General features: G+C 48.3%; 1 protein-coding gene across 4 annotated transcripts in view; it reads right to left on the minus strand.

Moving 5' to 3' along the window:
- Positions 1 to 23,474, minus strand: part of lpp (LIM domain containing preferred translocation partner in lipoma) — a 162,657-nt gene that overhangs the window by 44,718 nt on the left and 94,465 nt on the right. For all 4 annotated transcript variants that reach the window (XM_077015103.1, XM_077015106.1, XM_077015105.1 and 1 more), the window contains 3 exons: positions 22,971 to 23,071; positions 18,909 to 19,031; positions 1,061 to 1,630 (listed from right to left, as the gene is read on the minus strand). In XM_077015103.1, coding sequence (XP_076871218.1) covers positions 1,061 to 1,630; positions 18,909 to 19,031; positions 22,971 to 23,071 — 794 coding nt within the window. The remainder of the gene's footprint in view (positions 1 to 1,060; positions 1,631 to 18,908; positions 19,032 to 22,970; positions 23,072 to 23,474) is intronic.

Genomic DNA, 23,474 nt, shown 5'->3' on the forward strand with positions numbered 1-23,474 from the left:
AGGACAGGAAGAATGAGGACATGGGGAAGGAGGACAGTGTGAAGGAGGACGGGGGGAAGGAGGACAGAAAGAAGGAGGACATGAGGAAGGAGGATGGGGGAAGGGAGACAGGAAGAAGGAGAATAGGGACAAGGAGGACAGGAGGAAGGAGGACAGGTAAAGAATGACAGGAGGAAGACTGGGAGAAGCAGCAGGTATGAAGGCCATCACAGAACTGAAGCTCCTTATTTAACATGCAGCTACCAGGGATTTTTCAAGAGTCATTTTTCTTTCAAACTTTAGTCATTACACATTGCTTGGTGTACAAAGAGATGCAGCGGTGGTGGTGGTGGTGGTGGTGGTGGTGGTGGCCAGCCTGTGTGCCCCTGAACCTTCTCTGCTCCTCATTACAAAGTCGAAAGTGTATAAAGCAGCTATCGCGCTGGCAGACAACAGCGTCCATGGCGATCCGACACTTTTTGGGAAATGAAAGCGGGCTCGGCCTAGTTCAAGTGGGGGCTGGTATCTTACACCACGCTTTGTCCAAAGGTCAGTCTGCACCTTCTGTGGTGTTTTATTTAAGGCAGCTACCCCCTCTCCCAAGTTTCCAGGTGAATCATTTTAGATGCTGTAACTCTTTTATTTTAAATGTACACATTTCAAAGCGGTCCTAGCAGGTCTGACCTGCTGACCTGCTGACAGGTGTAAGCGTGCCGAAGCCTCTTCACGCATGCGTCATAACACAAACACACAAACCCATGCACAAGGGGATCACTTCTCACGTGGATACGCACTTGCACAAACAGGGCCACGCTCTAAATGTTTTTTTTTTCCTTGCGAAGGTGTTTCTTCATCATGGTGTGTTTGATAAAGATGAGCAGTGTGTGTTCACTAACGTTCATCCCCATACCTGTGGGTTACTGATAATCCATCCCTGTACGTCACAGGGCTTAGTGTATCCCTGTCTGCGCATTCCTGTTATTGTGCGGTTAATTGTCTTAACTGTCAGGATCTGGTAAGACTGGTTAGGTATTGCAACGATTAGGATAAAGTGTGACGACAGCAAAACGATTATTCCTACCTTGTGGGAGGGGGCAGGTCCGGCTCCGTACGGCGCCAGGCTGGCCGGAGGTTCGGTGAGGCCGGTCTTCTTCGGGGCAGGGGGCTGATAGGCCTGACTGTGCGGCGGGACCGCGTGATGAGTCGGCTCCATCCTCCAGGGGTTCTGGCCCCCGTAGGCTGGAGCTCCACCTCCGTAGTGCTGATCGTGATGCCCGTAGCCTGGAGAAAAGCCCGGCTGCGGAGGCCCGTATGCGAAGTCGGGGCCCCTGGGCTGGGCTGGAGCATACTGCACAGGAGCAGGGCCCCGGGCGGCCTGCTGCTGCTGGGGGCCCGGCTGCGCCGCCCTCACCTGCACGTTGAAGGTGGGCTGGCTGGGGGTGGAGGCTGTGGTGTAGGAGGCGGGGACGGGCTGGGAGGCGGGTTGCTGCACCCGCTGTGTGGGAGGGGCCACTGGGGGGGAGGCGGGGCAAGGCTGAGGCTTGGGAGTGGACTTTTTGGTGGCCGTCAGAGGAGGCTGGGTAGGAATGACCATGCGCTTGTACCCCGTGACCGGAGCACTCGGGCTGGCCGCCGACGCCCCTGCTGTATTCTGTGGACAGGGAGGAGGAGCAGACTCAGAACTCACGAAAACATCTAGCACTCAGAAAAGACATTTCGCCAAGTCAGTTTCCACAAGTTCGATTTTGACTAACTCGGCTTATTTAATATATGGTTTATTTAGGTTTATATAAGGCTCCAAATACTATTGCGGAGATAAAAGAACAAGATAAATCACCCTGCTGCATTTAGACATGTTTCCCTTGACATTAAAGAGCTTTTCCCATGGTTATAATTCACCTCCAGCGTAAATTTCAGTGTAAAATGTCATTCCAGGACGTCTTTACATTTGCAATCGTGAGTTCATCACCTCTGAGTGAAGACCTAACTCCTCAAACGCCACAGAGCAGGTACGGTGGTGATCGGGGGGCGTGTGGCTAACATGGGAACATGCAACAGGGACCCTCCTCTCAAAAACAGGAGGCTCATGACTCCGCCATGCCAGGATTTATTCCGTTTAAGGCATCGTGTGTAAGTAATTACCCGGTCCATCCAGTGACCATCGATCCAGCGTGGGACCAGCTACCTCTTGGCCGGCGGCAATATCCAATCATAAAGCAGAGGCAATAAAGGAGCGGGCGGAGGGCCAGCGCGGGGGAGGATGGGGAGAAATTGTTTTGGTGGAGTCAGAAGCAGCGGTGATGGGTGACCTGGCAAGGGTGCCGACACTTGTGCTGACTGTGGGACTGTGGGGGCAGACTGGGCTAAATCAGGGAGATTTGTGCGCAGAGGCCGGGCTGACGAGGAGAGAACGCAGCACGGAGGACCAGGATGGAGGCCCAGGATGGAGGCCCACACCGCCCAGGACAGCAGCCTACACGGCCCAACACGGAGACCAACACCGCCCAGGACAGCAGCCTACGTGGCTCAGGACAGCGGCCTACACGGCCCAACACAGAGACACACACACACACCGCCCTGGACAGCAGCCTACGTGGCTCAGGACAGCGGCCTACACGGCCCAACACGGAGACCAACACCGCCCAGGACAGCAGCCTACGTGGCTCAGGACAGCGGCCTACAGGGCCCAACACAGAGACCCACAAACCGCCCAGGACAGCGGCCTACACGGCCCAACACAGAGACACACACGCTCCGCCCTGGACAGCGGCATATACGGTCCAACACGGAGACCCACGTGGCCCAACACGGAGACCCACGTGGCCCAACACGGAGACCCACGGGGCCCAACACGGAGACCCACGTGGCCCAGGACGGAGAGTTGCTGGCTGCTCCCCAGCACACGAGCACAGGACAGTGTTGGCTTATCGGTTAAGACGCAAGATGAGCTTTAAAAAATCAAGAGAAATACCAGCAGTGCTCATTAACAGGCTTTTCAGCGATTTGTTTATGAACTGTTTGATGATGTGACAAGCTTTAAGAAATTACGTTCTTCCCCCCCCTTGTTCCTGTTCACTGTTTGGCTGAGTCTTTAGATCTGTAGTAGCCCACCATAACTAACCAGCTAAATGAGGACCACAGGGACTGGGCCCTAATTTCATGATGAAACTCGGAGTAATTCACTCTGTGATGGCACCATGGACTCAGGCACTATTTTGTGTTGTTTTTTTTTCTCTCCACATCTATGGTGCAAATATGCTTATTAAAATGTTTTTTTTTTTATTCTTGTAGCCAAGCTCTCCATCCACATAATCAACAAGTTTGGTTATGTAGGTAGAAGCCGTGTTGCATCAATCACACTATGGTTATCACTGGTAGAAGCTGTTTGCTGAGTTGAGCGGGTAAGAGCCAGTGCGACTGGCCGGGTGATCAGTCACAGGTGAAGTGCATTTCTCTCACGCACGACTGGCACTGCATTGGAAACTGTTGCATCACATGCTCAATCACACGCAACTAAGCAGGCCTGATTTCTGATTTTGTTTGCACACCGAATCCTATTGTTTATCTTAACCTACAGACGAGCAGACTCTGATAAGCTGACTGGATGAAAGGTACAGCGGAACTACTGCAGTCTCAGTCACCGGCGCTTTGCCATGTTACTGATAGAGACCACGTTGAAATGAGTAAATCGGGCCTCAGATGTAACGGATGCCGAAGGTGACTGTCAGAAGCAATCACACAATAGCAAATCAAAGTGGAATAGTGGAGCTCATATCCAGCACTGTCCTAGTGTCAGATTCTTGATTGACCTACAAACTGGCTGTCATTAACCTACGCTGTGCTTTTTAGGTTACTGCCTACAGCCACAGAAAGAGAAATCAATTACTGTCTTTATCTCGTGATGAGAACAACGCCCCGGGCAGCAGGCGGCGAACTGCTCCGCAAAGACACCGCTATGACCTGTTATAACTGCTCGCGGTACCGTTCCGACACGGGCCCTAAAGCCCAAGGCCAGCACCTCCCCCGCGCTTCATTAGCCAAACCAAATGAGGAGAGCAGCTCGCTTCACTCAGACTCTTCACGCATCGCAGGGGGCAGCGTGCCGGCGCCGTGGCGACCTCGACCTTGGCTCCGCGGCCCAATCCGCAAAGGACCGAGCCGAAGGACAAAGCGCGCTCCGGTTCGGCCGCGGAAGGAGAGATCACAGGAGGGCAAATAACGCGGAGCGGAGGAGTGCTGAGGACGGAGAAACGGCGAGCGCTGAAGGAAGCAGCGCCGTCCCGTTTGAAGCTCTTCTCTCTGCTCCAGGCCGTACTACACATGGGTATCGACATCCGGGGGAGAAAAAAAAACGTCTCTGAAAAATTTCATGCTTTAAATACAATTTCCGATTAAGTGATTAGCTCAGATGTTTATGTCTGTCCGCATGCATATGTAAAACAGCCTGAACATACCCTTCAGGAGCTGAAATTACTTAATTTAAATGTTTCATGCCTTTTTAAATACTCCAGATTATTAATTTATCTATAAAGACCTTAAAACGTAACATTTACTTAGCAGAGAACTAGAAATGCAAATAAGACCCTAAAAATAATTATACTGTCATGGCAGATTTTACACTTGTTAGATGAGAGGAGAGAGAATGAGTTCTTTATTCAGTGATGAAACCACGCGCAGGATAAAATCACAACAAACTGAAAAGTGGATTTTGTTTTTCACTATCAAATTTATGAACTCAAAATGTGCCAGAAAGATGATGGACACTCGCCATCCAAAAATAAACGAAGACACTACATCAAACCATGAAACCCGGTGCCATAACAGACACCATACTGGTTCAGGCTTTCAGTACCTCCAAACTATTTCTATAAAAGCAGCCCTGTCTCCACTCACTAGATCACCAGATCACTCCCTTAACTGTGCTGACACATGGACCATCACGCTCTTGTGTTCGGCAAGGCCCACGTTGACAATAAATGATTCGACAATAAACGTGTACAGTTGTCAGAGGTCCCTAAAACATAACTTGCCAAAGGTAATCTGTGTAGGATAACGGTGTGGAACAAGAGTCCTGTACTTATAAAATGAAAAAAATGTACACAGTGTTGGACAGTTTTTGAGACATGTCAGAAAGTCTTTCCGGTTAAGAGACATGACAGCACAGGACTGACAGGCCGGTATATATGATGGTGAAATATGTCCATGACGGTGGTGAGGCTGAGCTGCTGTCTGGAAGGCATGCGGACTGTGTTCACGCTTCATGCATCCCTGCTGGTTTTTGAAAACAGGAAGTTTGCATGCCGAAGAACAAGCTGGAGACTTAGGTGTATGATGTTGTCACACACACACAGAGAGAGAGAGAGAGAGAGAGAGAGAGAGAGAGAGAGAGAGAGAGAGAGAGAGAGAGAAAGAGAGAGAGAGAGAGAGAAAGAAGGGAGGGAGAGAGAGAGGGGTGGTGGAAGAAACCTTAAAAAGCCTTCAACCTACACATCTCCAGTCCGGGATATGATATGGTTTTCTATCATGTCTGTCATGTCATGCTGCATAGATAGCAAAGCACTACTCAGACATACCAACGCGTTATGATCATAACGGAGAGGACCTGGGACCGAGTGATCAGAGCCTGCCTGGGGAACTCTGCTCCATCTGACACACACAGCTACTGCCCTTCTGAAGTGCCCGTGTATTGTGTCTGTGTCTGACCCCATGCAGGCATGCTTCAACAAGCTGACACCCTGCGTGTCATGTTAGGCGATCCGGCATTTGGCAGACCGGGCTGCTTGTCAAACCCAGGAGCCGGACACACGGGTTGTACACGCAGGCTGGACGTGGTCAGCAGCTGCACTGGTCTCCTCCATTTTTGTAAAAATTATAAGGGTTTTTTGTTTGTAAACTTAGCAACATGCATTTCTATCCGTGCTGGGAGGCAGATTGTTTTGTGTCTGGAAGTGACTATGATACATGGATCCTTACTGTAAGAGCCTGGGTATCTCAGAAACGGGAAGTCAGACTGTGACACATGCAGACACTCAGTATTCTGAAACAATTTCCCCCTTAAAACTCTTGATTTGAACTCACTTTTGCAAACTGAGTGTGAACAGTATCTGAGTCTCCAAAGGCAGTATCTTTGACACATTACAACAGATTAGGAAAGCCCGCACCAGGCTCTAGGGGCTAGCTCGATCTGTTAAGTTCCCATTTCAAACTGGGTGGATGGGGTGGGGGCTGGAGTCGTACTCCACGGTGCTGAGGGAAAAGCTCTCTGCTGCCCAGATCACCACTTCTCCTTTTCCACGCGTCTCAGACCAGGACTCTGTTGTTCCCCTGGTGTCTGACATGCCTCAGGGTCAGCTGGGGTCAGTACATAGGCAGATGAAAAGCAGAGGGCACCTGGCACAAGCGTTTCAGCACTCCCATCACGGTCTGGCCAGGCCAAAGGAACGAACAGTACACGCGGTCCTGTAGCATCTGATCTCCTCGCCTCAGCCACCGGATCCACACACAACCTTCTGCTCTCCAAAATCCACATCAGTGGATCTCCGCATCAGCACTCTGCTGGAAATCGTCCGAGATAAGGAACATTAAATATGATTAACATTCAACTTTAAATATGATTTAAGATCCCTTCCCTAAGCTTGCAGAGACCTCTCACGTCTGCAGATGAAGCACCTTTTTGAGATGTGGAGAAAGCTGCCACCCTCTGCATAATAACTGCTGTGATCAGAGGTTAAGCCCAAGACCAGCATTAGGTGGGGGGAGTTCAGACCAGGGCCTTGTTTAGGGCTCACACACATTACATGACTCTCACCAGTGCAAACTTTAAGTTGATCAGGAGTTCAGTGTGTTACGCTGCTCCATGTGGACCAATCCGTCTCATCCGACGGCCGCGGAGGTAACCCCAGTAGTCCGCTCAAACTGCATTCCAGTCTTCCCAGTCTCTTAGCACATACGACCCCCCCCCCCCCATACACACACACCACACTCCCTCCAAGCTCAAGTACCCCTGGAAAATAAGACTAAATGAATTGGTGCTTGAGAAGCCATGCTCTGTGTGGCAGAGGTAAAACACAGAGCGGGAGAGAATCTAAAGGCTGGCATTAAGAATACTTTGATGTGCTCAAGCAGAGAATAGCAGTTAGATCTGAATCTGCCACCATTCCCCTCCTCCGATAATGGGCCGCCTTTGAATGCGTAAAGTAGAGCAGCGGCGTGCTGTAGGGCTGAAGCAGACGAGGCAGCCATCATGACACTGTCCATCAAAGACATTCTCCCTAGAAAGACTTCCATTAAGACGGTGTGAGTGGGAGGTAGTGTTTCAACCCCTCCCCTCAAGTGAAGATCCATCTACAGGGTTTTCATACCACCCCCCATCCAACCCTCCCTGGACTCAGTGGCTATTTTATCATCTCTCACTGCACATCTGTACATGTGATTACCAATAACTGCTCAGAAAATAAACCACAAGCTGTTAGGAGAGTTTTTTTTTTGTTTTTTTCTCTGCAGAAAGATGTATGACCATGACTTGAAGATGTCAGACGTGTTGAAGAAAAATGAACTGATGGTCAGGTCTGAATGAATCTTTTCACAAACAGTGTCTCAGTGACATCAAGACTAAGGCCTACAGAAAAGTCGGATACGTAGTTCCAAGGAAAGAGAAGAAAAAAAAACAAACTGTACAAAAACATCTCAGTGATGCCCATGTCATAATAGGCAGCGTGGCTCCGGCCGCTTGGCGGTTTGTGTGAGGCTTCAGCACACGCGTGTGGTGGAGAACACGTGAGAGAATGTATGTGAGGGAGAATGTATTTACACATGTGAGAGGATCGGAGGTGGTATTGGTGGTGTCTGTGGTGGTATCGTTGGTGGTGTTGGTAGTGGTGTTGGTGCTACGGTGGCACGGTGCCGATCAGCTCTGATCAGAGGGCCACGTGTTCTCCCTCACACGCATTCTCTCACGTGTTCTCCCTCATTCTCTCATGTGTTCTCCCTCATTCTCTCATGTGTTCTCCCTCACACGCATTCTCTCACGTGTTCTCCCTCACTCTCTCACGTGTTCTCCCTCACTCTCTCACGTGTTCTCCCTCACTCTCTCACGTGTTCTCCCTCACTCTCTCACTTGTTCTCCCTCACTCTCTCACTTGTTCTCCCTCACTCTCATTCTCTCATGTGTTCTCCCTCACTCTCTCACGTGTTCTCCCTCACTCTCTCACGTGTTCTCCCTCACTCTCTCACGTGTTCTCCCTCACTCTCTCACGTGTTCTCCCTCACTCTCTCACGTGTTCTCCCTCACTCTCTCACGTGTTCTCCCTCACTCTCTCACGTGTTCTCCCTCACTCTCTCACGTGTTCTCCCTCACTCTCTCACGTGTTCTCCCTCACTCTCTCACGTGTTCTCCCTCACTCTCTCACGTGTTCTCCCTCACTCTCTCACGTGTTCTCCCTCATATGTATTCCACCTCATACGTGGTCTCCCTCACACGCGTGTGCACAAGCCTCAGCTGAGCACTGAGCAGTGCGGTGAAGCCTCAAACAAACCACCAGGCAGCCAGAACCACGCAGCCGTCTGCATCACCCTCCGTGTTGAGTGGTAAACAGTCCCTCAGGCCAAAACGTTACATGCAGTTATCAGTCTGTAACATGCATTGCTCAGTGGGCTTCTCAGTCATGGGCGGGTTCTCCACCTCATTACGGAGGTGACAGGAACCTACTCTGACCACTGTCCTCAGGGGTCTTCTTTATCTGGGTGGGGAACTTGAGCTACATCAGAAACATGAAGATTTCTTTAGAGCAGTGGTCCGGCCCCCATTAGGGTCCTGTCTGCCCCTCAGCAAGTGTCTGGGTTCCTCTAGTTCCTGCTGGGGGAGGTCATTCAAAGTTTAAAATTGTCCCTTGTGAATGTGAAATTCATCTCCAAAGCCAATCAGTGTTCTCTTTTGCCCAGGAGGAGGGGCCACAGATAAAGTGCAACAACAGGTTGATGCGTCTGTCAGTGATTCTCCGAAGGTAAACTCTGTAATGTAAACAAAGAAGATTCTAGAATCTAAAGCTGCAAAGCAGCGCAGGGACTGACTGGCCGTCCGTGACAGACGCGGGTGAGACGGTATGTGCTTAATTAGACGAATGTGCACCGACAGGAGCCTACTGAATGCCAGCAGGCACACTCCTCTCACTACACACAGCTGCTCCTGTCAAAGCACCAAACCTGCTGCCATGCTGACCTTAAGGTCAACAGCTGCCATGAGCAAACAAGCACACCCCACCCCCACTAACCCCTCCCCTCATGCACGCTAGCTCTCTCCTTCTCTCCTTCACTTTTGCCTTCATCCCCAGCCTCCCTACATCCCTCCCTCCCTCCCTCTCTCTTTTCTCTCTCTTTCTCAGTTGCAGACAGCAGGTTCCGGCGAATCCACACTTAAAAGCAGAGGCAGCAGATGAGTCTGACCTTTCGGGAGAAGTTAATGAGCAGAGGTGCCAGGCGGCTGGAGCGGCTCAAGCTGGCATCATCTGTGGTCAAGGGTGCTCGCCCTGGCACCACCACACAGCTGACGTCTGACCTTCTGCTCATGTTCAGGTAGGATCCTCTTAATTAAGGAGCGGACAAGACTGCGGATGGAACGTCAGTGAATGTACGTACAGGCTCACGGACGCACACACGCACGCACAAAAGCTGCTCAAATCACCTGTTAGGTATTGATCAGTATTGATCTCGTCTGCCTTGTAGGACATATATCTGGAGATTTGGGCTGGGCTGAGTCATCTCTCTCTGTCTATCTCCCTAATCCCAGCCTGGTCTGTTCTGCCCTTAGGCCTTTGATCAGAAGACGTTTCTGCATCAGTCTTTGAGGAAAGATTAATGTGTTCTAATCCTGTGTCATTTGGATTACTTTCTAACAACACCAGGCTTAATTAGCTGTTACAGCACTCACTGCAAACACTGGAAGCAAATTACAGCCCCCCACCCCCAAAAAACCCAAATATCTTTTTATCTTTTAAAAGATTTGCTTCTGCGTTTGCTCCATTCTAAGGAGCATGAGTTTGAAAATGACGTGTGTCTTGTTTTGAGATTGAGGCCCTCCCTGTTCACAGCATTACAGGTCAGGCAGCAACACACCAGCTACTGAAAATCATCTAGCCAGCAAAACTCACACTCCACCTTCCACAGCGGATGGAGGAGATGAGCAGGGCCAAAAGCGCCAGAGCGCCACCTTTCTCGCTGATGTCAGCACGCACCAGAAGGGGGTGGAGCCAAGGCACCGCCACCTGTGAACTCACGAGCATGGGGGAGTACTGTGTGCGTTTATGAGGTACGGCACCTGTGAACTCACGAGCATGGGGGAGTACTGTGTGCGTTTATGAGGCACGGCACCTGTGAGGGTGTATCACACGAGTTACACAAACACTGCGTTAACGACAAGCTGTTTCTCACAACAGGGACGCCCAGGATCTGCCAAAACGTGTCCATTTTGTTAAACGCCCCCAATGCATGCGTTAAAATCTAACATTAAAAATATTTACTTACTAGAAAAGAAAAAACCTCTCTCCAGGGCAAGCAAACATGACCTACACCTGACCTCCGACCTGTGCTTTGAACAGCTCACCGCCCCCTCTTTCTCCCTCTCACACACACACACACACACACACACACACACACACACACACACACACACACACACACACACACACACAAAACAAAAGAAAATAAAAAACTGAAGTGAGTCGTCTCTCAGCAAACAGAGTGCTGAGGGTGTATGTGCTGAGAGGCGCAATGCAGGCACAACAGTAGGTGTGGAAGATAACAGACGCGCACTGTCCACCTGCTATGGCCAAAGAGGCCGTCTGGACGCTGCCCCTTGGCCGGGCTCGGTGGAGGCGTGCCAGGGTGAAGGCTTCAACAGAAGAAAGGGCCGAGGTACAGTGCGGAGAGTCAGCACTTCTTCTGCTCCAGAGTGCAGGCAGAAGTTACAGCTTAAACTCCATCTGGGGGGCTGAGGAGGCAGGCGGACACTTTCGAGAGATTTATATGGCTAAAAGGAATAACAGTTCAACTTTCCCCAGTCCGCGGATGATCTTAAGCTCTAATCTTACGGTTTGCGCGAGGCAGCGCCTCCTCCCGCTCTCGTAAACAGCTCCTGAGCGCACAGAAAAAAAAAATCAATCATGCTCAGTCACACTGACGGAAATTTAGTGAGAGTTAATTTGTCTATAAAGTTTGAAATGGGCGCAGTGAGACGCTGTTAAAACTAAAGAACGGAGGTGAAGGCTGTGAGGAGTGATTTCAATCAGAGGAGATTTCCCATGGTCTATGGCAAGCCAGCCAACGAATGGATTCCTTAATTACAATTCAGAGACAAAGCACAAATTAGAAACAGGGGAGCAGTGGAAGAATGGGGGGGGGGGGTCTCTCCCTGACTGGATGTACTTTGATTTAAAGAGGACTTATGTGCCTCTTCACAGGGCTTTCTTTTAAAGGCCTAGTAAATGACTTCATTCAACAGGGTTAGTCATCCCTTTGGTGGATACTTGATCCAATCACAATTTTTGTGGTACGGTGTGTGTGTGTGTGTGTGTTAGTAGAGAGATTTCAAAGCAGTTGGACTTTGGTTGTTCACACTCTCCCTTTTAGCCTGTGTAAAAGCTACATTAGTTATAAATGTGAATTCATTCATGTCACAGATTCTGTCACGCTGGACATGAGGCACCACACTGCAGCCATGCCGGGGTAATGTGTTGACATACAACATGACAGGTGTGTGCGTGTGTGGTGTGGGGGAGAGAGAGAGAGAGAGAGAGAGAGAGAGAGAGAGAGAGAGAGAGAGAGAGAGAGAGAGAGAGAGAGAGAGAGAGAGAGAGAGAGAGAGAGAGACGGACGGAAGGGAAGAACCCTATCAGGGCAGGTGTGAGAGATGTTCCATCAACAGCAGGACCAGGCTGAAGAGTTTGGCAAGCTGCTCTTCCACACGTCCGACACCTTCCTCTCCGACCCAGAGAAACACTGCTGAGCTGAGGCAGAACCCTCCACACCACAGCAGGGGCCTCACAAGGGCATCGGACAAAAATATAGCAAAGCAAAATCAAAACAACCAAAATGAAAGAAACAAACTAAGTTAGGAGCCACTCTGCTGAAATCCCCATGAAAGCCTTGCGGAGGTGAAGTGACTGTGTGTAGTACGTGGCAGAGTGATGCTGAAACTCACTACAGCCTTTTAAGAAGTAGAGGAAAATTAGAGGAAGTGCTCAGAGGTCAAACACACAGTCATTTGGTTGGGTGATTAACCCTTTCACCTCCCTCAACAAGCACCACACTGAACCCAAGTCAGCAGAGGAATCCTAGCGACACGTTTATAATTACAAACCATGGTGACTTTTCAGCTGCCCGATAACCTCCCCACAAGTTCTGTGCCTCCACCCACATCGCCTCGGGCATCACTCGGGCCTGCTACACCCTCTGGACATTCGGGCCGATGCCAGGCAAGGACGACACCGACCACACACACCCTTGACTTTACACACACACACACACACACACACATCACAGGTTCCTCTGCTGCAGTCACAGAGCCGGTGGTATCAGACAAGCTGGCACTCTCCTAGCACTCTTGCTTTCACACTCACTCCTCCTCTCCTCCTCCCGTCCTCTCCTCCTCCTCGACCTTCTCCATCCCACCACAACATCCCATCCTCGGTGCAGGCGGAGGAGGAACACGGCTGATGGTGCAGGAGGAAAACGCAGCAGGTCTGTACGGCTCGGAGAAGCGAGGCCATCAATATTTCATCTGGGATGCTGTGCTGGTCTCTCCCCTGAGCACACATCAAACAGACTGGCCCGTAAAAGCTCGTTAACTCCACATTTACACTTCGTCTTTAAAGCCTCTGAGGGAGTGTAAAGAGGAGGAACTACACAGCGTCAGGTCAAGAGGTCAGTTGGGGCATGCGGTCATGCACAGACCGGTTTCACCCTGCCTGGACCACAGGTCTACGAGCCACAAAACTGTGGCAATGGTCGGATTAAAAGAAATGGTGAAATGTCGCAAACAAATGGCGAGGGGTGTGTGTGAGGGGGTGTGTGTGAGGGGTGTGTGTGAGAGGGGTGTGTGTGAGGGGGTGGGTGTGAGGGGGTGGGTGTGAGGGGGGTGTTCCAAGAGCAGAGGCAGATTTCAGTGCGTGCTGGACGTCTGCTCCTCTCTCACTGGGCCACCCAGAGGCTCGTTTGTCTGCTTCTTTCATGACAATTCAAGATCTGAGGCAACTCACTGCAAAGGAGTGTGGGAGGACGCAAAAGCGAGAGGCTGTTTGCTAGACAGCAACAGAGAGAGAGAGAGAGAGAGAGAGAGAGAAAGAGAGCTAGAAGAAGAGTTAGAGAGATTTGGAAAGGGATGTGGAGAGAGATCTAGAGAGAGGAAGGAAACAACGCTTACACTGGAACTCTGAAAAGACCTTCTTGTCAAACAACTATACTTTTAACAAAGTAGCAGATTAAAAGGCTGGCAAGTAAAGAAAAGATGCTTTAATTATAGTCATTTACTAATTTGCTAATTGCTTGCATGTTGCCAGATGACCTCAGGGTCAGGGGTCTCCAGGTGAAAGAGGTAAAGGTCAAAGAGGTAAAGGTCAACGTGGTCATCTCTGCATGTCTCGGACCTTTGTGTTACACTCATGCACTTTCTGCATCTGTGAACATGAAAAAGCATCAGCACAAAACCCAAAAAGCACTGCTATCATTCTCCAGAACCAAACAACTCACACAGACATTTGCTTCAGCTGTAGAAGCCACCTATAATTAAACCTAATACCTAAACCTAATGCATAATACCTAAACCTAATACCTAAACCTAACGCATAATACCTAAACCTAATACCTAATGCATAAGCCTAAACCTAATACCTAATACCTAAACCTAATACCTAATGCATAAACCTAAACCTAATACCTAAACCCAATGCATGAATCTAAACCTAATGCATAAACCTAATACATACATACTTAAGCCTAATAAAGGTGATGTGGTCGGAGGAGGTGCTGTGATTGGGCCCAGCCTTCCCTGAGTGCACACCTCTGCTTCAACTCAACAGTGCATTATCAGCTTGAGCAGGTGTGTTAGAGGGCAAATGTCCCGACGGACCTGTAGCATGATCACGCAGGAGAGCAGCTGGACATTCTAGTCTAGTGCAGAAAAAGGCAACCTGTTTCTCTGACAAGCCCAACAAAGCAGCTCAAAACACAAGATATTCAGCTAAGCATCTGAGCTCCAGTCAAGACTAATGGGATTAGTGAGACCTTAACATCTGGTATTGGCAGAAAATCTTTTATTATTATTAGGACTGTCAATGTCAGAGTGAAAGGGACAAGAAGAGACATTCGTTATCAGCTTTTCTCTCCACTCTTGCGATGGCAAACACGGGCGTCTCTGCGTGTCCTAGCACAACCCTCTGCCGTGTTTCAGCTCTGCTGCACTTAATTAAATGCACAAATGTTGCCGCTGCATTTTCAGCCTGAATAACTAGCCTTGATTACATTTTCAGGCTCTTGAGGGAGGTCATGGTGGTCTTGCTACGTTTGGGATTTCCAAACTCAGGCTAGTCATTAAAGCTTTGCGTCCAAGAGAGGCTGTCTCTCAAACTCTCTCGTTCACAAGTTTGTTTTGTGGCAGTTTGTTAAAGGTTTCGACTAGCCCTGAGGACCCATGCTAAAATTGTCCCCTGTTGGAGGAGTGCAGAAGTCACTCTGGTTTACTGCGTCTCCACATCAGGGTAACTCATTCTACCCTCCTTCTGCAAGGAAAAAAAAGACAAGCAAAAAAAAAATCATCAAAATTCAAAAAAGACATGTTCTTTTTTGAGGAGGAAGCAGAGGAGGAAGAAGAGGTGTGTTAGTGTGGTAGGTGAGGCCTGGGCCATGTAGCAGAGCTAGCACACACTTCAGAGAAGCTGCTAGTCCCTCAACTGTCTCAGTGTCTCAGAGCTCCACTGCCCAGAGGGCCAGAGGGACCTTCTCCAACGTTCCCTTCTGACACTTACAAAAGCTCTTTGGAAACTCTCCTGTAACAGACATTCTTCTGTGGAGCGCTAGCCACGCTAACCATCAGGAGCTACTTCTAAAGCTTCTACTTCTACGTCCACGGGCCCAGCGGTGGGGGCGGAGGGACTTAAGACATTAGCAGGAGTACGACCATATATGCTCTCAGAATCCCGCATGTACATCAGACAATGACAAATGTGAGAATGCTGTCAAAAGGAGGCTGGGGGAGGTACACTTCACCACACTTAAGACCCATTCACAAGCTCCATCGACAACAGTTTAATTCATCTCCTTTAAAGAGATGGAGTTTTGATTGTCCCAGTTCATATGTGGAATGATTTGCATCCACAAATAAGTACACACCACTCTTTTCAAGGACGGCTGGCTCCTCTCTTTGACATGGAATCAGACTTGAACGCAATTCTTGACATTGACTGGAAAATAATGTCAACAACAAAAAATACCCAACAACAACAAATACCCAACAATCAAGCACGATAACAAGTATGTGAGAAATGTACTGCATTTTGCATTCAACAGAAAAAAGCCGTTACAATCTTAACAAACAAAACTACTGTGCTATTCGCACCAATGGGTAGGGACAGTATGAATTTTCTTTTCTTTCTCAGGTAAAATGTATCGCATTAGAAGGTTCTTCTCATGATGTTCTTGCTGGAATATTTGAGATGCTATTACACCCCATTAAGTGGCGTTTAAAACAGGCTTAAAAAGAATCGCTTAAAATGAACCAGTCTAAACATTCCTAAATTCCCAGGTCAACAACAGAACAAGACACAACGATAAGAGAAAGAAATCTGACTAAACATCACAAACTAGGAGACAATCCAATGTCACTTCAAGACTGTGAAGACTTGGTAGTGTCATCCTCCAAATTGCCTCTTGAATGGAGTCGCGTGTGCAGGAAGCCACAGGGACTTATAATAATGATCACATTTCATTTCCCGGGGTTATGCCATGGAGAATACAAAATAAAGGAAAATGGAACTGCTCCAATGTGTCAGAGGCAGCTTCAGGATTTTGTTACTTAACCCTAAAGCAAACTCAGCTCATGGCCTCTGAGCTGGTGTCAGACAAAACCCACGTTACTGTCCCAACAGCTCCGCCCCTTGACCAGGGGGCGGAGCCTGGTGGAGACTTGGGAACAGAGGATAAGCGTCATTCTGCTTACTCAAACAAAGCCTGAATCTCCAGCGCTGGTGACAGCAGAGTCAGCTATCAAATATGGCACAAGCAATTCTACAACACTATATAAGAGAGAAGAGAAAGAAAAACAGAAAGTAATCTTTAAAAGTGCCAGGTCGCACAAAATTTACTGGTCATAAGCAGCGGCTGGTGTATGTATGTATGTTTGTGTGTCTGTGTATCGATTTAGTTATAGATTTTGATTTTGTTAATTCACTTTGCATTTTGTTGACAAAAACAAACTATTGACGGTATTTTGAATGCATTCTTACAGTGTTGCCCCTCAAAGCCCCTCCCTGCCCCTCCCTGCGGTGGTGAATGTGTGGACTTGTTGTGTTGTGATTAACTGTCACTTGTCTTGTTTAGTTTAGTCTACGCCTCTTTCAGGTGGTGTGTGGTAGATGTCAGTAGTCACACCACGTTGAGCTAATTAGGTTCAGCCTTATTTAAGCCGTCCTGTTTAGTGTCTGCTGTCGGTCATTATAATGTTATTTTGGCTTATGTTATTATTTTCTTATCTGCTGGTTCTTCACCCATGACATACCTGCCTAAAACTTTCTTTTGCTAAATTATATAATATATATTATATATTATATGTATATAATATATACATAAATATTTAGCAAGTGGCAAAGCCTTGGTGACCAAACGAAAACAAATATTAAATCTTTACCATGGGTCTTGACAACTTATTAAAGAATCTTATTCACCACAACACCAGCAAACTGATATTCACTCTATATGACTCTATATGACCCAGTGTTGGATGGATGGCTGTCCTGTCACCTGCTCGACTGGTAATGCCTGGCAGGATCCTGCCGACAGGACACACGCTGCCGATGGCTCAATGCCTACCAGAACTCAGTGATTTTGTTCCCTGGCGCTTACAGGTGTGCATAAATTATTCAAGCTCTACTGATAAAAGCTTTTGGAATCCCTCCTGTATGTACCAGCACTTACGAGGGACTCTTTTTAAAATAGAGATCTGCACTTATATTTTATTTAGCAATGACTTATCTGGCATTTCAAAAGCTAGAGCCAGAACAACCTCTTCAAAAATGTGTGTACGTGTAGGCAGTGAGTTGGAGAAACTGTGTGTGTGTGTGTGTGTGTGTGTGACATATATAGTGACATATATTAACAGTACTGTGCTCTCCCTTTAGGATGAGACATGAACGCATGAATGACATGACACACGGATGCATGAACGCGTGAACATATGAACACATGGAAGTATGAACATATGAACACATGGACGCATGAACATATGAACACATGGACGCATGAACATATGAACACATGGACACATGAACATATGAACACATGGACGCATGAACATATGAACACATGAGCAGCTGCTAACTCCACATTTTTGACTACTCATTGCTCCAGAAGGAGTTCAAACTTGTGGTGCTGGATAGCCCCTTACAGGCTAGGCAAATGCACACTGCCTTACAGGCTAGGCAAATGCACGCTGCCTTACAGGCTGGGCAAATGCACGCTGCCTTACAGGCTGGGCAAATGCACGCTGCCTTACAGGCTGGGCAAATGCACGCTGCCTTACAGGCTGGGCAAATGCACGCTGCCTTACAGGCTGGGCAAATGCACGCTGCCTTACAGGCTGGGCAAATCATGCACCATGTTTGAAACACTGGCTTGGGAATTGGTTAGGAACAAAATACATACATGTTCTTGCCAGAGAATATGTGTGAATAAAATGTAGGTTGAATTGAACACTATGGATTTTTATAGGCAAGTTATTAAGGTATGTGGTGTCAGCTTCAGAGCAACCGGTGGTGAAATGTCTGGCTCTCAAGACGAAAAAGATCTGGAACGCAGGAGATATGACTTTCTTGCTTCACTGACTTCAGGAGCACTGAGGACTTTGGTACTGATCATAAATGAGTGTGTAGTCTGCAGACACAATGTCTGGTTTATATTTTTGAGACCTCTAGAGAATAGCTAATTAAAAAAAGATGTGAAGAGAGACACAAATAAGAACAGGTTGTATGCTTCAGGAAATAGAAAACAGGCGTAGCTCATTTCACAGATAGCTCATTCCTTTCACAAGAATCTTCTAACAGGTGGAACCTGCTTGTTCCAAATGCAGTACCATTGACTCTAAATGCAATGGCCTACATTTATTGTGTCAAACTATTTAGCAAAGTGCCCCGGGCTTCAGCTTGAGCAGTCTGCACTTAACTTCATTTAACATCTATTAATGATATGGGTCATTATAATTTTAGACTCATAACACTTTCCAAAAATGAGAAATGACTGGTACACTTAGAAAATATGCATTGCTTTGTATCTTTATATTTATTGTGTTTGTGACCTGAATGATGCACAATTTGGGCGTATTTACTGGCTGATCAACTGGCTGACTGGGTGATGCTTTATTTTGGGTTGGGCTGCCATACTTTACAGCAGGGGTTTGGTGTCAGACACGACTGGGAACTATGATGAATGGGAGATTCAAGATTCACATGCTGAATTACAAACCTTCACCATTATGTTAGGATGGATTTACCAGCTCACCAGTAGCTATAGGGCTCTATGTTACGCAGGTTTACTGATGAGAGTGGGGAGTGTCTCACCTGCAGGGAGCGGGTCTTGTATGTGGGGAGACAGATACGGTGTGGGGAGTGTCTCACCTGCAGGGAGTGTGTGTTGCATGTGGTGAGACAGATACGGTGTGGGGAGTGCCTCACCTGCAGTGTGCGGGTCTTGTATGGGGAACTGCTCTCCAGATCCGCCAGGATACTGGTCAAAGAGTCAATCTCAGCATCAAGGCTGGAACGCCTCTCTTCCAGGGTTTTCTCTGGCCCCTTAATCTGTCACACACACACACACACACACACACACACACACACACACACACACACACACACACACACAAGCTTAGAACCATCACAGCCTTTTAGAACCGAGCACCAGTGTTCACATGTGAGATTGTAAGTGAGGCACGTGGGTGGAAGGGTTTCTGGGAACATCACAATGTTTGCAACGTTGTCCTCATCAGACAGAACATGTCCTGCCTCAGGCTGCATTAGGATACAGTCTGACATGTGTGGACAAGATCTGCACCTTAACCCTGGACATGGTCTCTCAACCTGAACTACAGAAATATTTTACAAAGGGCTTGTCTGGGGGAAAAAAACAAAAAGAAAAAAAAAACAGTAAAATTTAAAGGAAAAAAAATGCCTTTCCATTTCACTCTCGGGCCCCCCAGGCAACTGTCGTCTCGTTTCCAAACCCTAACCCTATCTGCTCAGTCTCCTCTTGGGTTTACTCCCAGTTTTGTGAGATTAAAATGTATTTGAACTAAATCTGGTTACCAAGTCTGGCTAATGTCTGGCTAATCTGCAGTCAAGGCTACTGGAAACAAGAGGTTACATTTCATCAGAGAAAGACAAAAGAAGCCAAAGGACAGAACAAAGATCAGAGGTGAAGAACGGCAACACATGCCTGGCTTTAGTCACTCGGCCTGACATGGAATGAGACAGATTATGAACAACGTTGCCAGTCCAGAGCAGGGTGAGCATTGTCCTAGTAACACCAAGGTCATGTGTTCAATCCCCAGCGAGTGTGTCCTTATAACACTCTGGAGAAGAGTGTTTGTCAAATGGTGAAATGTAAATGCATCACGTCTGTAAGTCAATCTGGACAAAGGTATTAACCAAACGTAAAAATGCATTAATTCAAATTTATTTTAGGTCGATGCTGAAGGTACCATACGAGTTATTGTTAGAAGAAACAATTAAGGCTAAACCTCATTTGCATAGGGCTCACACCCTTTGCCCCATTGGTGGAGGGAAGTAAAAGGCTGTAATGTGATGAGGGGAGGGGCACAGCAGGGGGCGGGACTTATGACAACGACACAATGGTAATAGGAGGTAAAGTCTAAAGTCATCAGGCCTTCTCAACGCTTCTTAAGTTTGAATTGAAACCAGAGAGTGTGGAAGAGCAGTGGACATGTTGACTGGTTGCCGGCCCTTGTCCTCTGCTTGTCTCCTGAGCTGGGAGAAACGAGGGACAAGTGATGAAGAAAGGTGCCGTGTGCCAACAGTCTTCTCTTTCCTCGTCAAAATTTGGTAAACTGGAAAACGTTACACGGTGCAATCTGTGCTAGCAGAGGGTCATTCCTCAGGCCTAGGTGGTCTTTGCTGAAATAGGAGGTCTTCTCCGACCTTCTCAGACGAGGTCCCCACTCTGGGACCTACTCAGAATAATGTGTACACAAGGAGGAGGGAGAAGGCCCGATCCAATGGGATGGCGAGCATGCACAGAGCCCTGCGCGCCTCCCCCCTCCGTGTCCGTGCTCTTGGACAGGTCTCAGAGAAAAGGCACTTGGCACTCAGCATCAAATCTCAAGATAGCTGGGGAGAAACCAAATAGAAAGGGGGGGGGCAGATATGTGCTGTAGCTACTGCAGATTCCTGAGGAAACTTAATAGACTCTTAAACACACACACACACACACACACACACACAAAACCAGCATGAAAAAACAGGAGGTGGTGGAGAACACCACATACAGCTGAGCCACAAACTTCCTGGGAATTTCTCACAGCAGTAGTGACGTGTCTGTATTTTTAGAACATGAAACTACATTAAACCCTGTAGGGAGGAGTGGAGAACAGAGGAGGAGGACAGCGATGGAGAGGCGAGGAGAGGAGGTGACACAGGAGGAGAGAGAAGAGGAGAGGAAAGGAGTTGGAGAAGAGAGGGCAGGGGAGGAGAGGGGAGAGGAGAGGAGAGGAGAGGAGAGGGGACTCTGGCCATATCGGGGTGCTGCCTATTGCACTTTGAACTGTGCATCCCAGCACATCTGACACGTTGTGGAGTCACAACCCACTACTGCCCCCCTGGCCTTGATTACATGTGTGTAGGAGGGCAAACAATCATGGCACCTTAACTGAACCAAGTACAAACTTAGTTTAGCATATTGGTTACTAACACTACTAATATGCGAACTGCCCCAACAGAGATAAGTATATGAATCCCAGACTACAAAACCCAAGGGTCTCTGCACATATCAAGACAGAGTGAATTGGTTGTGTGCTATTACTCCTAATGACAGAAACGTACAGACTGTTAAGACTGGATCTACACTTTGGACACCGGTTAAGAAATATAAGGGGAAAACGCTCGAACACAAGGGCATGTTCCTATGGAAACGGAGGAACATGTGTCTACGATTCATGCTTACTCCACTAACAGGTCAATAAAGAACAATTTATGGGTCATTTAACAGCACAGTGGTAGAACAGACGGGGGCGTGGGCACACAGAATACTCCCCTGTGTCCAGCACACGCGCTCACGACCTCCGCTGAGTACAAAAATTAACACGCTAAAGAAATTATCCCCGTTCAAGCAAGAGAGACAAAAAATTCAGGCAGAGGCTTGAAAGAGGAAAACGGGTAGTGTGTCTGGGGGGCGGAGCTGAGAGGTAAAGGGGGGCGGGTCTCCTCGAGGAGCCCCCATGGAGAAACTGCGCATATACATCCCAGGACATCCAACTGCACCGGGCTGGAACAAAGAGGGGACGCGGCTGTGGTCCAGTCTAGACTGCCACGTTCACAGAGCAAAATATGCTCTCTTCCTCTTCTTAGTTCTGCTTCAGCACAGAAATAATTTAACATCCCTGTTCCTAAACCCACACCCCACCCAGCCACCCACATCTTCCCATTCATGAAGGCTGTCGCCAATCGTCGGGCTGGCGGGAGAGCGGAGATGTTTCGCAACAACGTGCACGCACACGCACACGTGCAGCTGGAACACCACATGTACACTAAGTGTTTGTTGAGAAGAGCTGCTGCCCTTAGGGAAGGGTGTGATGGACAACTCCAGGGACACTGGAGACATGCCCTGTTCTGGACTCCAGGGACTATTACTGCACTGACTTGGCACAATGAGTCACAGCTACCGGTTAAGCCACATCTCCGAAAATGTGGCTAATCTCTCTGTGTAAGTGACCAGGCCCTCCTTCAGGCTGTAGAGATGACAAAACAACCTTCACTCACAACAGCTCGATCAATCTCACGTGAGAGAGTCTCACGTGAGAGTCAATGCCTGACCGACGCATTCAAAGACTCCGCCCATGTGGGTGGGAGGAGCCAGTCAGAGGTCATTACTGTAGTCCCCCTCCCGGAGGACGCCAAACTGTTCAGTGGCTGGGAAAACAGGTGAGCGAGGTGGGTCTGTCCTGCTGGGTCATTCCAGGTGACGGAGCAGCAGTGGCCCCACACACACACACACACACACACACACACACACACACACACACACACACACACACAGATCACTTGGGAAGCGGCTGTGTTCCAGGGAAGCGGCTGTATTTCAGGATAAAACACAAACGGTGATACACAATGACAGGACCGTACAGGACACTCTCGGTGGTGAGGTAAACAGCTGCATTTAGCATTCCAAAATTTACAAGAAAAATGTCTACAATAAGGAAATCCAAGTATGGGAAAACAGCTGAGCGATGCCGACTTATGAAGGCCGTTTGTCTCTGAGGGAGCATTTCCACTGGGGGCAGTGACTGGGCCGGCCAACAGGGGTCAGTCTTCCCTATAGCCTCACTACCTTGAAACGTAGGTCATAAGGCACAGGGTCTCAAACCAGGTAAAGCTCTGCCAGAAACATGTTTGAACAAATGTGACAGACAGGAGGATTTACAAAGGAGTTGCCTGAGGGTGTGTGTGTGTGTGTGTGTGTGTGTGTGTGTGTGTGTGTGTGTGTGTGTTTGCACACTGCAGTCTCACCTGAAAGCCGAAGTCATCCACTGGTGGAGGTGGAGGAAAGGGTGTGGCGGAGGTCAAACCACTCGTGTCCACTAGGGGTGGGGGTGGTGGAGGGTAGTCACCTGCACAGTTCAGAAAGACCACGGAGAGTCAAAGGTCAAGCACCTGAAAAACGCACCCCATTCGACTTTCAGACACTTCAAAAGAGCAGAACACTTTCCACATCACAGTATCACTCCAAACACATTCCCCAAAACAGCAGTCATCCAATCAGCTCGGCATCTAAAAACACACCATGATGGACAGATGAAAAAATAACCCCAGTGTTCAAACAGGAGTGCACAGGTCCTCATGTAACCCGAGAACGTAAATACATTGTTTGATGACTAATTTTTGTATTTTAAAAAATTTTGGCAGGACAACCAAAACAGACCCCATGTCTTTATAAAATGCTTGCCTGTGTAAATGCATGTGACTGCGTGTGTGGAAGGGATAACATTCTAACCATAGTGTCCCTAGAAGATA

This window comes from Brachyhypopomus gauderio, chromosome 8 (assembly GCF_052324685.1).
Source record: "Brachyhypopomus gauderio isolate BG-103 chromosome 8, BGAUD_0.2, whole genome shotgun sequence".
In the NCBI taxonomy this organism is placed as follows: domain Eukaryota; kingdom Metazoa; phylum Chordata; class Actinopteri; order Gymnotiformes; family Hypopomidae; genus Brachyhypopomus; species Brachyhypopomus gauderio.